The 17,162-nt window shown below is 39.1% G+C and overlaps 2 protein-coding genes and 1 pseudogene across 4 annotated transcripts; 1 reads left to right on the top strand and 2 right to left on the bottom strand.

Moving 5' to 3' along the window:
- The first annotated feature begins 1,371 nt into the window (after positions 1-1,371).
- Positions 1,372-5,622, top strand: LOC111346679 (steroid 17-alpha-hydroxylase/17,20 lyase). The gene is made up of 3 exons (XM_022953955.2): positions 1,372-1,633; positions 3,714-3,871; positions 4,191-5,622. Exons 1-3 carry the CDS (start codon positions 1,425-1,427, stop codon positions 5,360-5,362), a joined length of 1,539 nt encoding a protein of 512 aa, XP_022809690.2. The 5' UTR covers positions 1,372-1,424; the 3' UTR covers positions 5,363-5,622.
- Positions 5,623-11,192: 5,570 nt separating this feature from the next.
- Positions 11,193-15,079, bottom strand: LOC111345803 (steroid 17-alpha-hydroxylase/17,20 lyase). 3 transcript variants are annotated; one of them, XM_022953087.2, is made up of 3 exons: positions 14,641-15,079; positions 13,877-14,034; positions 11,193-12,991 (listed from the first exon to the last, which is right to left on the bottom strand). In XM_022953087.2, the coding sequence occupies exons 1-3, from the start codon at positions 14,850-14,852 to the stop codon at positions 11,823-11,825; spliced, it is 1,539 nt and encodes a 512-aa protein (XP_022808822.1). In that variant the 5' UTR covers positions 14,853-15,079; the 3' UTR covers positions 11,193-11,822. The 3 variants fall into 3 exon arrangements, with proteins under 3 accessions (XP_022808822.1, XP_022808834.1, XP_022808842.1); XM_022953099.2 differs by having other exon boundaries at positions 13,877-13,915; positions 14,641-15,078; XM_022953107.2 differs by lacking the exon at positions 13,877-14,034 and having other exon boundaries at positions 14,641-15,078.
- Positions 15,080-15,488: 409 nt separating this feature from the next.
- Positions 15,489-16,907, bottom strand: LOC111345845 (riboflavin-binding protein pseudogene; annotated as a pseudogene).
- Between the last annotated feature and the right edge of the window lie 255 nt (positions 16,908-17,162).

The raw sequence follows: 17,162 nt of genomic DNA, 5'->3' as shown, positions 1-17,162 counted from the left end.
ACTAAACAGCTTTGAGACTGTTAACTGATGACACCGTAGGACCCTTTCTGCGAATAATGTTCCCGTAATAGGTCGTTCATGGCGTATTCCGCGTTATCTAATTTGCTTCAAACTTGACATGTCGGGGTTTGTTCGCTACACAGAGGAGACGTTTTAAAATTTTAACACCATGTAGCAATGTTTTTTCGTTCATTGCGAACAGCAGGAAACTCCTGCGAGCTATGGACGAAACTCTACCCTAACAAATTTCTTTGGTGGCTACTAGCCAAAGTAAAGAACAAACAATTGAAATGAATTGTTCATCCGATCTGCCGACGAAAAAAAAAAGATCGTGGAAATTCGACTCTATAATTTGAAACTCAAATCAGAGCACAGCTTCCGCAGTCCGAGCCAAACGTCACGTACAAATCCTGAGTAAGCTTGCACTGACTAGTACGCGGAAAAAGAACTTTTGAAGTCCATTCAACAGATAATTTCCTCAGTCAACAATAACGTCGTATTTTGGTCCGTCTCGACATCAGCTTAGCCGGTTCGAGCGGTATTGCGGCGTATTTTTTTGGCACTTGTTTAGGCATTGTTTCCAAATGACAGGAAGTTAGTTAGGAGCTGAAGTTTGCCAACAGGAAATGATTATGATAGTGACCCACGCATTGTGTGCCATAGAAAAGCAGAACAGGTTAGACCAACGGGAAACGGATAAAGCTTGAACAGAGTTTTATTCAATTGTGAATTAGAATTGTTTAGAAAACCCGTTCTAACTGATTTAAATTCTTAAGACCAATTTTTCAATTCAAACACACTCGAAACTCTTAAAAAACATGAGAGAGATATTGCACTTCCTGTGATTTTACCGTCACCAAAAACAAACACCACAGCACTAACAAAAAAATACGCGTCTAATGTAAAGGTTTTATATTATTGTGTCGAAGGAAGCATTTGACCACAAATACTTTAGGTTACTCTTATTTTAGAGGATCCATTGGAACGACTAGAGATCTAAAATGAAACAGTAACAGACTCTTGTATTACCCTGAGATTATCTGTATTTTCCGTTTACGAGATGTTTACTGTTGCGGGACGATGACGTAACTTGAAGTAATTTTATTGAAAGCACTCCAATATATGGCCCATTTTAGAGTAGAGCTCTACACCAATTCAACGATACTTACGAAAAAGGTTGTATTTAAAAGTCCATCGCATAAGTTATTTTTGACGCAACCTTTCCACGTTAAGTTCAATTTGATTATCATAGAGCAATGTGTGGGACAGCCATCATCAGCTAGAACCTCTTTCGCAATAGCGGAAGACACAGACATCTCCTTTTTGCGCAAACTCGCTCTCATCCTAAATTTTTGCGTGACGTCAGATTTAAGACCGTGTGGTCCTCAATTGAGTCAATTTAACCACTATCCTTCCCCGTAAACATGTCGCCGGTGTTCGCCAAAATTTACGATTTCCTCAGCCTTAGCAATGTTCTTTTCTTGTTGCTCCTTCTGATGGTATCACATTACATGATGGTGGTGTATGAGTTCAGAGGTATGCCACCAGGCCCGCGTTTAACAACTATTCCCGTTTTAGGTAATGTGTTTTCTCTCGACTCGAAGGCGGAGAAACTCACCGACGCTTTCCAAAGGTCAGTGTATCGCATTATAAAGTATTTAACTATCGATTTGTTGTAAGAACATTTTTGTTTTTTGCTTTTGGGTAAAAGATGATTGTGTCAGGTACAAATGTCGAAGGAAAGAACAATTTTTTGGCAGCATTTTTTCTGATTCAAAAATTGGAAATGTCCTTTGAGTCCATCTACTATTCAATTGTTATGTAATTATAAATCAGCTATTTGTATACAGTGTAGTATATACGGTTTAACAACTCGACTTATCTAACTATCCAAACACATATCTGTCGAAGCAAAAACAACTCCAATACTAAATAAACAGTGTCCTTAACTTCTGCCATGGAAACACGTTACGGTTAGTTGGCGTAATTCCTGAAATTTTTCTTTGCTGGAATCCTAACAACCTTGAAAACATATGACCACTTAATGAATTTTCTATGGAAATCGAACTTAATAGCTCACACACCTATCTGGAAACGCATGACTAATGATTGGAACTATATCATCGCGTTGAGAAGTAAATTTGTATATCTATCTACATCCATTGTTGCTATACTCTTTTTATCTCGTTTCAAATCAATTCTCGCCAATCATCCCATTTTTTTTTTCAGAAAGTTGGTTTAAATGTACTTGTAATTTCTCAGCAGAATGTTCTAATTTTAGAACAATCCGAACCACCCACACTGTTTAACATATGCGCGTAACCAACCCGTGTAAATAGAAAGCATTTTTCCTGTTATTTTTAGTTGCCGCTGTCTTTCACTATTACTTGTCAATAATCCTTTGTGTCGCCGTTAAACAAACCGTTATATATAGTTTTAGTTTAATTCATGGTACAGAAATAGCCTTCCACAGCATGATTCTTGTGGTAATTGCGGTTCAATTGATTTCTCCTCGAACTCTTTTCAATTTGCATTTTCCTTTTTTCTTTAGTTACCGGTAGCTAGTGATAATAGACTGTTCCACTATTCTATAGATATTCATGAGCGATCATTTTTAAGCAGGTACGTTTTTACCCGTTACCGCATTTTAGGACTTTTTTTTTCGTCCAGGCCTATTTGAATAGATTCAAATAATGATAGGGGGTAAACAGTCCCTATTGCTGAATGGACGATGATGACAAATTGCTTTCTAAGCTTGTGCGGTGATCGATTATATTAATCCTGTTGTAAAAACAATGTCTTCAAGTCATTTGAAATGGATTGGGTGGATTAGGCGGCATTGGTAACTTAATTATGAAGATAGGACCAAATTGGATAAAGAAATGGAGAAATTACTTTAAGTAGATACGATTATTAGTTCTTTATCGAATAATGCATTTGGCTTTAGTTACGAAAGCTCAAATCGCGTTACTGAATTCCTCCTTCCAAAACCGCCTGTCGTTAACATAAAGTATAAAATAACTATTAACATTTCTACATCTTCTTTGAACAGTGGATTTCCATCTGCCTCTATTGCTGGAGTCTCCATTCATGTCTTTTTAAACTACTGAAATGGTCAATTGTTGTGGAAAAAACAATTTTCGTATATGTTTGAAGACGAATTTTTTCCCCTTAAGCTGGAACCTGATGTTTTTATCTCTTAGGAGTATTACATATTTTTAAGTAGTCTGTCCCCCTGTTTCCCTCCTGTGATCTTAAATTTGAAATACCTTATGTCTCATTGTACCTTGATTAGAAAAAAGGCACATCACAGGTTTCAACCGTACTTGACTGACAAAAAATTAAGCTTTCTTAGCTAAACCAACGGAGATACGTGCACGAATCCATATTGCAATGACACCTTTTGTTCAGTGGCCACAATATATCACTTACGGAATTATGACTTTTGAAATGAAAAAGCGATTATAAAAGATTCGAATCGTCTTTAGTTCTTTTAAAACCTGTTTAGATTTCGTGTTCTATGTAAGAAATGAAATTGAAACTTGTTCTTCGCTTAGACCCTCCTTCATGATAGCTGCAAAGCCAACAAAGATGACAATGTGGAGGAGATTGGAACAAAACACACGACAGTGATTTTGGTTGAAAAAATTATTTTGGGAAGCATTATAAGGCAGATCGATGTTCATCAAACGATCCTTTTTGTTCTTTTTCAGCCTTAGACAAAACTACGGTCCAGTATTTTCGCTGAAACTTGGTAGTTACAAGTTCGTTATGGCCTCCACACCTGAATCTGTTAAAGAGATGCTTATTACCAAATCTATTGAGTACGCTGGAAGACCACAGACATATTCCGTTCAAACTCGAACACTAGGTAAGGCCTTCTGCCCATTGTTTATGTATCATTAAGAGCTCTTTTTCCTGTCAGATCAGGAAACAGAGAAAAGAGAGTCATCACTTGGATTGCCTTTTACATCGAACAAATAAAATCAAAATGACTTGAGGATCTCAGCTTAAGTCCTCAGGCGAATCAGTTGCCCAAGGAACCAGTTCATCAGCATTTTATGTTTGGCTAGTTTTGCGTGGATCCCCAGAGACTTAGATTGAGCTGGTGATTCTATATGAATGAAATTTCTTGAAATCCTTTCTTGAAGTATTCTGAAAGCGATCACTGCATCATTCATTTATTGCAGGTGGCAAAGATATCGCATTTGGCAATTATTGTCCTGCTTGGAAGTTTCATCGAAAATTGTTCACATCAGTATTGCGCCAGTATGTTTCAGACATTCCTCTTGTAGAGAGCAGAGTTTCAGTTCAAGCGCAGAAATTGGTGCAGTTTATGCAAGAACAAGATGGCAAACCTTTCGATCCTGCTGATTGCCTCATGCGAGGTGTCGCTGATGTCATTTGTGGGATAACCTTTGGTGAAGGTTTTGACACAACGCACCCGGATTTAAACAAGCTTTTGAATCTTTGCGCTAATATTGTTGAAAATGACGAAGTCGCGCGACTTGTCACTGTATTGGATTTCTTCCCCTTTACGAAGTACCTGCCGATCAAGGCTTACGATCGTTTCATCCAGCCCTTCTTCGAAATGTTTGAAATCATTCGCAAATTCTTAAGAGAACGCGAAGAAAATTTCGAACCAGCAAAGAGCGTACAGGATTTCATCTCGGGTCTTCTATGCGCAAGAAACGAAGCAAAGATGGCAGGCGATGGAGAAAGGTCCGCGTTTCTCTCTGATGACTACCTTGTTAACGATGTCGAGGTCATGTTTGCTGCCGGCTACGAAACCACAAGCACAACCTTAAAATGGGTGATTGCCTACTTGGTTAACAATCCAAAATACCAAGAAGACATTCAACACCAGCTAGACGAGGTACTTGGTGAACGAAATCCCTCCTTGGATGATCGTGCCAGGTTGCCGCTAGTGCAAGCGGCAATCATCGAAACACTGCGACTTGGAAACGTTGGACCTCTTTTACTTCCTCATATGACCACGACAGATACCACGCTGTGCGGCTACCGCGTTCCTAAAGATACAATTGTCTTTGCTAACACAGAATCTGTTCATCTGAATCCCAATTGTTGGAAGAACCCGACCGATTTCAATCCATATCGTCACATCAACAAAAATGGTCAGCTTATCACCAACTTAAGTAACTTCTTTCCTTTCGGAGCTGGCCGCCGAGTATGCGCTGGGAAAGACCTTGCTAAAGTGAAACTGTTCTTGTTTGTGTCGTGGATCCTTCACAATTTCAGTTTTGTTCCTGAAGAAGATGGCCATCCTCCTGAGCTAAAGGGAATCTTTAGTATCACTCAGTTTCCTGCTCCCTACAAGATACGTGCCATAAGGCGAAAGTGAAATAGTTTTCTAAAAGCTTTTTTTTTCTTTTGGAAATGCTTCAAACAAACTAAAATTCTTTGTCTAGAGCGCTATTCCATTGAGCGTTGTAAGATCAATCGTAAAGATTAAATCAGCAGCCAATCAGAGCGGAGGAAAATGAAGAGGCCAATGAGAACTTAGACTGCCTCGAGCACGTGAGAACCTGAGTGACAAAGGCGAGCACGGTTTCAGTCCCACATCTGATTGGTTGAGAGTTTGGCGTGTGCTTTTTTTAGACCGATCTTAGATCTTCGATGCTTAATTGAAATATTCTATTCAACAAATTGACCACAGTTTTTCACTGATCATAGAAATGTCATCAGCAAGTTTCACAACTAAAGTGAAACCAAGAGGCGCACCCGAGTTTTGAACATAAATTATTCCTTTGTCACCTCCATTTTCGAAGATCACAAGGGTATGTAGATATAGCCAATCTTGCTTGCGTAGAAATTCCATTCAGCCTCTTATTCTTCTCCAAGACAGATAAGCAACCCCAAATACATGTAACACGATTACTTGATAACCCTTTTCCAAATTACCTTTAGCCTCTTTTTCAAAGCGAGTCCTGGTTGCCATCCTTTTCATTTGATAATACGCTTTCATTCACATGTAAATAAAACTCATTTTGTTAAAAGACAAAATTGGCATTTAGCAAGGATTTTCCTTATATGTGTTTTTTTAAACTTAATAATTATGTAAGAGTTGGAAATGGATGGAAATAATATATCACTAGAAGCCATTCAGTGAAAAATTATAATAAGTAAGTTAATCATTTCCTGTTCATTTTGGCGGTCTTTCTATCCTGGTCTTATCTTACAAGTAGAATTTCTGTCACCTTTTCTTATTGTGTCCGTGAATTTGACTTGCAGAAAGATGTTTCTACGTAAACTACAATTTGTAGTTGAATATTAGGATATTTCCATTACCTTGAATTGCGAAAAGCTGTTTCAATTACGAAGAAAATGACATTACCTTATTAAATTTGATCCCGCACTATACAGGAATTTCCTGGAAATTACCCTTACCTTATTCTCAACCCTTTTGATATTCTCGTTTTTAGGTTAACTCCATGTCGAATTCCCGATCAAGAAAATATTTCCTAAATCTCAAATCTAGCATGTTCAACAACTCTCTCTTTAAAGGCGACTAAAGATGTAAAATACTAATAATTTTCATCCTCCACACTGAATATATAATCAGGTAACTTATATGAACAGCAGAGAGGCGGTACCTTGGGTACGCCCTTTCTTCTCCAAATTTTCTGTTTATTCTGTGGTTATGCAAAAATCTTCGAAGGCTTTTTTCTCTAAATATATCCTTTTAAGTATGATTCTCATTCTATCAATAAGTTCATAATAACTTTTATATTGTCAATCTTGTTTTTGTTTCCCCCAACCTTGACCGTAAGAGTAAGGGTAATTTAAGGTAGAAATTATTTTGTAAAGCGTAAATATCTGGAAGGTACACACCTAGTATGCAGGAACTGTTTCTCGTAAGTTAATGAGTGGGAAATGATGAAGATGCATAAAGATTGACAGCTGAGTAATATCACCTTTATAAGCTGGTGACCAGCACTCTCACTCAGATCTGAGCTAGTTTCCAAGGCAGTAAGTTGTGTTAAAGAAAAAGAATAAAGAAAAATCAACTTTACAAGGGAGTGTCGGAAAAGTCTTCTTACAGTTTTAACAAGAGTAGTTGAACACTGGGCCTCGTTTTACTGAAGAGGCCGAGGATATTCGGAAATGGCCTATTACCTTGAATTTAAAATAAATTTAAACGGTTAATCCTTCTTATTAAGCCTAGAGAATTCCAGTGTGGGTGAGATGGTCTGTTGGGGCATAAAGATATGAAGATATAGAGCCGCTGATAGAGATTAAAAGTCACCTGAAGTGGAAATGTTTGCTATATTTTATACGTTGGGCTGTTATTGTCGAGTAATGCTCGTTCATACGGTGGCCCATAGGGGACATGACACATTTTTTATCGCGCGATAAATGAAAAATTATCGCGCGATAAATGAAAATTATCGCGCGATAAATGTAAATTATCCCGCGATAATTTTTATTATTATCGCGCGTTAATATTTATCATTATCGCGTGATAATATTTATTATCGCGCGATAATTTATCATTTATCGCGCGATAAATGGAGATTATCGCGCGATAATTTTTATTATTATCGCGTGATAATATTTATTATCGCGCGATAATTTATCATTTATCGCGCAATAAATGGAGATTATCGCGCGATAATTTTTATTATTATCGCGCGATAATATTTAATATTGTCGCGCGATAATATTTATTGTCGCGCGATAACTTATCATTTATCACGTGATAAATGGAAACTTGTCAGGTCACGTAATCGGTTGTCATGCATGTTGTTTCCGTGGACGACACTGACTGCCACAGTTGAGGAGCTATGTTTTGAGGTCGATAGTTCGATTTATTCATATAAAAAGATCATTTAGCAGTACGTGTCAATACTACGACACATAGCTCTTTGAATCAGTATGGTAAACCTTGATTTTGCGAAGTCTGAGCCCGTGGAAATTTTGTATTATTTATTTATATTTTGTGATAACTTTTTGATGATTGCATGACTTACACTGTCACGGTTATGTTACACTAAAACCTTGAAATAAACTTTCATCAGTTTGCTCATCTTCCAGTCTATACTATATGCCCTCTAAATTTCTTTGTCATTGCTCAAATATTCTGGAAGTTACGGAGGTGAAGGGGGCGGAATTCGCTTCACTCCGCAGTCTGAAAAGATAGCTCGGGCCGAATAAGGTCAAATTACTTCGTGCACACGAGTAGTTACACAATGCTCATAGGCTTTTAAAGTATCCTCTATTTCGCACAGAAATATGTAAACACAGTAACTTTGACACAAATGTCACCAGAGCTGTCGCTCCTCTTTTGCCAGAAAGGCCTCGCACACAAAGAGAGGGTGGCATTAGGGACACATGAGGCTAGATTTCGGGTGTAATTCATTCCCCTTAAAAAAAAAACATGATACAAGAACTGAACCAACTGTTGCCGATGAGATAAACGAGATCCACGAAAAGGTTACGGGCTTCTAGAGCAATTGAAGGCACTTCCAACTGTTGCTCTTACATAATTATATCAATCAGTTCTCTGCATTCCTACAAACAATTTGTGGGGCTTTTTCAGTCGCAGCATTCACCATCAATCACATCAATGTCATCCAGGTCAACTTCTGTCCGGTAATCCGTTGCATTTGTCCATGCAGGAACAGTATTGGTTATCGCAAAATGCACCTGCGATTAAGAATTGACTACAGTCTTGTTGTCCAGAAGGAGACCGTACGAGTCATAATTAAAGAATTGGATCCTGCTGGCGTACAGTCACGATCATAATGTGTTTTTTGTTTGGAGGAATGCAGAGAATTGATTGATATAATATTTGATAGAATATTTGAGCAATGACAAAGAAATTTAGAGGGCATATAGTATAGACTGAAAGATGAGAAAACTGATGAAAGCTTATTTTAAGGTTTTAGTGTAACACAACCGTGACAGTGTAAGTCATGCAATCATCAAAAAGTTATCACAAAATATAAATAAATAAATAATACAAAATTTCCACGGGATCGGACTTCGCAAAATCAAGGTTTACTATACTGATTCAAAGAGCTATGTGTCGTAGTATTGCAACGTACTGCTAAATGATCTTTTTACATGAATAAAACGAACTATCGACCTCAAAACATAGCTCCTCGACTGTAGCAGTCATTGTCGTCCACAGAAACAACATGCATGACAGCCGATTACGTGACATGACAAGTTTCCATTTATCACGTGATAAATGATAAATTATCGCGCGATAATTTCCATTTATCGCGCGATAATCTATCATTTATCGCGCGATAAAAAAAATGTGTCATGTCCCTTAAGGGCCACCGTACGTTCATGATCATAACTAACCCTAAAAATATGTTGATCCTTGACATAAAGCAGACTTGCTTGAATCACGAATTTCTGTGGAGCTAGAATCAGCATAACGTTTTGATGGCAACTTTGCTCAATGGAATCATACCAACTCCCTTTAACCATCTTTGGCGAGTCTTTTCCCTCCTGACATGTTACGACATTTGGTTATGATCAGGAGATTCTGGAAGTTACAAGAGTATACCCGTGACCTTCAAACACAACATTCCCTCTCCCCACCACCGTCTCATCACAGGATTCTTCCGTGTTAAAAGATCTTCAGCTCAAGATATTTTGTATAACCCCTTCGGATAAGTCAGTTACAAATTAAATGATAAAAATTACTAAGCTGGATTACGGCTGGCGGAGTAAACCCAAACGCAGTAGACCTCACCCTTCCACGATTTGTCTGAACCCGGCGAATAAGTCTTGTTAGGCAAGTTTCCATCGGCGTGTGTCGCTAGCGATTTTCGTTTGTAACTCATAAGCTGAGAACTTGTTATTTAGTTCTTATTAATCGAGCGGGAGGTCTGTATGGGAGAATCTTGACCGAGGTCGCCAGTACAGATCGAACGCAGGGAGGTCTGTACCAGCGACCGAGGTCAAGATTCTCCCATACAGACCGACCTAGCTCGGTTAATAAGATGTTTATCATATGGCTGTGTCTTATATGCCAATTTTTTATATTCTTTGTACCTTTTTTTTCTAGACCGGTCTAGATGCCAGTCTAGATGGGAAAATCTAGACCGCTTTCAATATTGATTTCAGCCAATCAAATTCGAGAATTCGGTGTCCCAGTCCTTGTGAGACACAGCCAGATAATAATGACATGTACAACCTTCTGATATCATTTGTAGATTGTGATAGCCTTAAAATCCTTTTCCCCTTCAAATACTATGTCAAACTCCTAAGAAAATGTTGGAGTAGCTGCTTTGTTTTCAAGAGGAAGTTAAGCTTGAGGGTGTATGAGTAGCGGAGTTAAGCTTGAGGGTGCATGAGTTAGGAGAGAGAAGAATTATTCTCTTAATACCCTAATTTATTATTATCTCACACTTGTATCTTGGACCTCTCCATTTGATTAAATGGGACAGTGACCAACACGAAAGCTACGGCTACTTTGGTCACTGTGCACACATATAAAAACCTGCATGATATCTACTTCTCACTACCTTCTTTACCTGGTTATAGAAGTCATCTTATACTGTATAGACCACTTTCATAAATGGCTGCCGGATTAATATTCTTTTGTTTAAATTTAAATTAGCCCTTCTGGCCTCGCTTGAGATAATGTATTCTTTTGAATTTTGAACTGGGGAACGAGGCCAGAAGGGCTAATTTAAATTTAAACAAAAGAATATTAATCCGGCCGCCATTTATGAAAGTGGTCTATTAATCTGAATAGTGCGAAATAAACTCGGATTGGATTGGATTGAAACTCGTCGCTTATCTCGAGTCAGTAACAGTAAAGAGTGAAAACCCCTTAAACAGTCTATTTTATCACTTTAATGTTGTTTGGTTATTTCGCATTTCAGTAACTATCAATTCAGTGTTGTGCTACATACTACATGGCTAAAGGTTATGTACACAATCCAAGTGTCCCACCCGGCTGGAGCTCATTACGTTTTCCTGAGCATGAGGCAAGTAAGGGTATCACTACTCCACTCCTCCCCTCCCTCCCTCCCAGGTATTTCACCAGGCTTCCCAGGTACCCATTGTTACTCTTGTGTGGAGGGAGGCTCTGTGAGAGTAAAGTGTTTTGCACAAGAACACAACACGTTGACCCGGCCAGGTCTCGAGCCCAGACCCCTCGACCCAGAGTTCCGCGCACTAACGATAAGGTCATGGCGTCTCCCACGTGACACAACATGGCATACCTTTATTGCTGATATTGTGCATAAAACTTAAGACTATTATGTAATGCCCTCACATTCTATACAGTGCAAAAATAAGAGGAATTTATTAAAATAGTTCAGAGGCAATAGCTGTCATGAATTCTAAAATATATCTAAATAAACTTTCATATCAAAAAGAGGTCCAGTTACACATAACCGCACTTCAAGGTCAAAATTGACAAAGGCCTCACCAAAAAAATGGAATTGGGTGATGGCTAGTCGTGTAGTATGCAAACGGGTTAGCAGAAAGAATACTAAGCTTCAAAGCATCAAAATTAAGATTGAAATTTTGGAGATAAATTCAGCGAGGTGGAGCACATTTTAAAATAAGTGTCGAAAGTCAAACGAGACTGCAATAATTTTACTTCACTTCGGTTTTTAATTGAATTTCCTGGTCGTATTTCATTCGGTTGTACGTACCACAGTCAACTGAAAGGTAATTGAATTTTCTCAAATGATATAGTTTCCAAGTGCGCTTTTAATTTAAGCAAAAACTGTGGCCTCTTTGGCAATTAAGTCTTCATTCTATGAAGATCCATAGTCTTAGTGGGTAGGACACAACCGACAAGCTGGGTAAATGGTACTCGGGATACCTCATTGTCGCTTGACGGCACGTATCTTGTAAGGAGAAGGAAATTGAACAAAAGCCCCCTTCGTGTTTACTGGATGCCCCTCATCAGCTACAAAAGTAAACTTTTGGAGCATCCACGAGATGAATATGAACAGCTCAACTTTTGCCAGGGCTTCACCAGGGCATGCACGCCGGCCAGCTCCAAAAGGATAGAAGTTGCCTTGATTGGTGATCAGGTTGCCGTCTTTGTCTAGGTGACGGTATGGATTGAACAGGGTGGGGTCTTCCCAAAATTTTGGATCTAGATGAATGGCTTCTGTGTTGGCAAAGACGATGGTGTCTCTCGGTACACGGTAGCCACACAATGTCGTGTCGGTAAGAGCAACATGAGGCAGTGCTATGGGTAGTAAGTTTCCAACTCTTAGGGTTTCCATGATTGTGGCCAGCACGAGTGGTAGACTGGAGCGATCATTCAAGGAAGGGTTTCTTTCCGCACCAATTACCTCATCCAGCTGGCGCTGAATGTCCTTTTGGTGCTGCGGATACCTGACCAAGAAGGCAATAACCCATTTTAGTGTGGTACTTGTGGTCTCATACCCGCCAACAAACATGTCTTCGATAGTGATTACAAAATGGTCTTCGGACAGCTGAACGTCTCCCATCTCGTCGTCTGGCTTATTTTCCGCTTCGTACTTGGCACGGAGAAGACCAGAAATCAAATTCTCCACAGGTTCTGCTGGATCATATTTTTTCGCGCGCAATCTAAAGATCTTACGGAGGATATCATGAATCTCAAAGAACGGCTGCAGAACACGGTCATATACCTTAAGTGGTAAATAACGTGCCCATGAGAAGAACTCTAAGACTGTAGCTAATCTGAGATCGTCATCGTTAGCTATGACATCGGCGTTCAATTTCAAAAGTTGGTCCAATTCTGGATTGGTCGTGTCTTCCCCCTCACCGAATGTTATACCGCAAATAACATTAGCCACGCTTCGCATCAAGCAATCCGAGGGATTAAAAGGCTTTTCATTTTGCTCCTCCATGAATTGTATAAGTTTCTTAGCTTGTGTCGCGACTCGCCTTTCTATGAGCGGGACATCAAGAAGATACTGTCGCAAAGCTGCAGTGAAGAGCTTCCGTTGCTTCTTCCATTGTGGGCCAAAGTTACCCATGATGATATCTTTACCACCTACAATTTGAATTAAACCCAGTTGTTAGGATAACGTAACAGATGAGTAATCACAGCTACATTTCACAATTCTGCCAAACATATGTTTCTATATGTATCTCTGTGAGATTGCCATGGCGGCAAGATTGCTAAGCTAGAGACTATCGATAACGCAATTGAGTGTCTTCCATGTACTTGAGGACAAGTGCCCATGAACAGCCATTCTAAATATACAAAGACTCATCGAAGGCAAAACTTAAAAAGCTTTAAAATAAACGTAATCTCTTGAGGAGTAGTTAGAAAACATGATCACAGAGGCGACACCAATGCGCCCGGGGAACGAAAGCCTTTGAAGCCAAAAGGGTTACAACCATCAAAGACATAAGAAACAGGAAATTATAAATATACTGCTCCTCCCCCGGATGCCTCTCGCCGCATCCTTCCCAGGCAATTTTTTGCATCCAGGAGTAATCCTCTTGCACATATGAGGTCTCATTCGAACACCAGCCACAGACTACCCCGGCCCGCCTCCATATCTGGCTCAAATTGCCAGACCAACATGAAATGTGGGCCAAATAGTTTATGACAGCCGAACACGAATGAAAATTGCCTTTAGGCTTGTGGTTCTTGACTGAAAATGGCAATTAGATCTAGAGGGTTGTTAGTAAATGCATACATGTAAGATCTCGTCACGTCACGCTTTGTTACTTCTCGTCACACAACACGTTCTCTTGGAGAGAGCTTCTTGCGTGACGTGATGAAACGAGGGCTTTGTATACAGATACCACTAATATGGATGCTCTTGTTATGTCAATCAGTGTCAAGCTTTCCTAAAATCAAGCTGCAAAAATACACCAGCTTCCATACTGATGAAAAGTTCGTTAGCTTCATGACGTACTAACTTACCTAAGGTTTGAGTATAGAAGGCATAGGTTTGCGGTCTTCCTGCGTAATGAGCAGAATTTTTTATTAACATTTCATGGACAGCTTCTCGAGACGACGCCATCACGAACTTGTAACTACCCATTTTTAAAGAGAATATCGGGCCAAAGGTTTTAGTGAGGCTAAAAATCAAACAAAGAGCCCGTTAGGGTTGTCAAGTTTTTCATTGAGTATCAAATGGTTTTGGCTGTAACACAGGTAGCATAATTATTTATTTGAAATATTTTCTTGAATGGAGGCAGAAAAAGTTAGTTCAGAATCAAAAGGGTAACTTTGATGCTAGGAGGCTTTAAAAACTTGTCATTTTCACATGATAAACAATAATTTAAGCTGCGTAGCGTTACTGAATTAGTATGATAATTGATGCATTTCTCATCTTCTTTGTGCGTAGGTCGTACAACGAATTATCGATCATTATGTCACCCAGTGGCACGAAGTGTATGTCCACAAGGAATAACAGTATGGATTGATGTATTCTGGACTTTGCATGGCTTATGCCTCCAAAAAATACTGAAAGCAGAAATAGATGTTCTCTGATAACAGAACTGCGAACAAAACAGCCCGCGAACATTGTTGTACTAAAATGACTCCAGTTCAGTATCATACATTCTGCTTTAAGAGAGATTAACCAGAACTGAGTTCTACGTCTCTTATTCATTGGAAATCTGCCTGCGGCTCATGTAGGCTAAACCCGATCTATTCCAAACTATCCAGCAAGAATTACTTACCCTTTAAAGACGTCAGACAAAGTCTCGGCTGAGGGGTCAAGCGACAACAAGTTTCCGAACACTGGGAGAGTCGTATAGCGAGGACCTGGAGGCATTTTTCGGAATTCATAGAACACTATAAGGTAATGTAACATTAAAAGCAGAAGAAGAAGTAATAGGACGTTACCGATGTTAAGAGAATTGTAAATTGCAGTCAAGGGTGAAGACGCCATGTTTAGCTACTATCGAGAATTCAATGAAGCGTGGTTATTTTATCTGCATGACAGCAGTGCTCAATCTCGTGCAAAGTAGCACAATATCGGCTTTCTTTAAGGTAAGGTCATTGAAGGTTACCCGATATATTGTTGACGGCTAAACTATGAGCTCATCCGAGTGTGAAGTCACAAAGTCCATCACATCTTTGAAATTAGGAAATTAAGGGGTGCTGCCGAGATAAACAACGCGACATTTAGGTTTAAAGATTGAGATTATCCGTTAATATTTTCAAACAAATATACTTCCATGCCAATCGAACCGAGCTAAGCGTACTTGATTGGATCGATTACTTACATATTCCCTTCATCTCTTGCCACAATCACTTTCACGCAAACAATTTCACGCAAACATAAACTGACAGAAAATTCTGGAGATTATGTAATTGCGACTAATCAAGACAATTAAGTCAAAAATCAAGACTCTGTCAGATATACGTTCAAATAGAAAAATTTCCAAAAAAAGGCACCGAAGTTGTTTCATAGAAAAAACATATGGCAGGTGTTGGTAAGCATTCAATGTTTCAATTCACGCTTAAATCCCTGAACGACAATCATCAGTATCACTCAGCACAATATAACAGAACTGTGCCAAAGTCAACTATGGTGAATTTTATTCGCTGATCTTACTCCCAAAGCTTTGCTTTTATCTACATTCTAGTGAACGGTTTTAAAGTAACGAAGCATTTAAAAGCGAATTACAGCTGATTCAAGCAAACTGAAACTTATTTAAAGCTACAACGACAAGGCAACAGTGAGCAATGACGTAATCCAAACAATTACTAAACTAGCACACTTTGTGTCTTTGTGACCAAACAGTTTTTTTACCAACTCGTCGTTCGGGTTAGGACTCGTAAAATTCATTTTCAAACAATCGACATCATTTTCTTTGTAGACAAAAGTCTTGCCCCACTTTCCCTCGCAAAGATCCTTGCCATCGGTGAAGTAATCGCTAAAGTTTTTGCAAGGATTTTTACACGTGTTGACTCCATCGGCCGTCAAGTTGAAGTCTGTCAGCCAGTTTCTCCCACAGGTTAAGTCGTATTTGCAAGCATCGTACCACTCATCACAGAAACTTGCGCAAATGGGGGCTTTCTTTATGGCAGAAGGAAAGTCTGGATTTTCCCAATGGATCGCGTTGGGCGAACAACGGTAGAAGCATTCAATCAACACCAAAAACGCTTCACATCTGGCGCTCAAGTTGTTGTTACAAGGTGTCCACGAGAAATTGTAGATGTTTTTGATTGGAGAGGTGACCAGCTGTTTGGTGAAGTCACTGGTACAGCAAGAATTACCTTTGTACGCTTCACAAGCTAACAAGTTTTCTTCGGCAGACGCATATTCCTTGTGATTATTACCGGGAAGACATTTCAGTTCTGATTCATGTCCGAGGGCTACGTTGGCGATCAAAAGGAGAAAAGAGCCAAGAATCAAGAACTTCCTTGTAGCGTACATGGTTCCTCAGTAAAGTTTGAAACACGTGTTGTACCTAAATTTCGCTGACCGTCAAACTCACAAAACCGTGAAAATCGAGAATACATGATGAATATTAATTGTTAACACACAAACACCAGTATTGACCAATGGAAAGAGAGATCTACAGAGAGGCACAAAACCAACAGAAACAAAGGATTTGTCACTAGTCATCATTATTTTCTGAGAATTGTTGCACAATCTCTTTACACCAGCTAATTGTATCATTCAAAATTTAGAAATCGAGTGGAATTAATAATGTCAGCTTTGCTGTTTGAAAGACATGCTTGAATAGACTTTTAATCTCCAGCACATTTCCTTTCCTTTCTCATCTTTTTCCTTCTTGTTATTGGCATAAAAAATTGATTTGACTTCTCCATTACCTTAATGGGATCAGAATTGCTTCTTCCCTTCATTGCTCCCGGTGTAGTCGTTGCTACCTGGCGACCAAGAAGTTTCTGAGCCAATTTTCTCACTCACACTGACGTACATGGAAAGTGCCAGATCACAAGAACAAGAGCAAACTCCCGGCAAATGGTATTTCGAGTCTTCCCCAATCAAATACTATTTGACTTTTGCATTTTACTGTGGGTTCATCGATACTAATGTCCTACTGATTTTAGAAAAGACAGGTAGGCGCTCAATATATATCATCTCTTAACCTTTTGATCAAGTCATTCTGTAAATCATTACAAATAAAACAAGATTTTCAGTGACACAAAGCCGCCGACTTACTCTCCGTTGACAACATAGAAATGAAATCGTAATATATTTTTAAGTTTCATGTGTGTAGGGTTC

Source organism: Stylophora pistillata, chromosome 8 (assembly GCF_964205215.1).
Source record: "Stylophora pistillata chromosome 8, jaStyPist1.2, whole genome shotgun sequence".
NCBI lineage: Eukaryota > Metazoa > Cnidaria > Anthozoa > Scleractinia > Pocilloporidae > Stylophora > Stylophora pistillata.
This window is presented reverse-complemented; position numbering and strand designations above follow the sequence as displayed.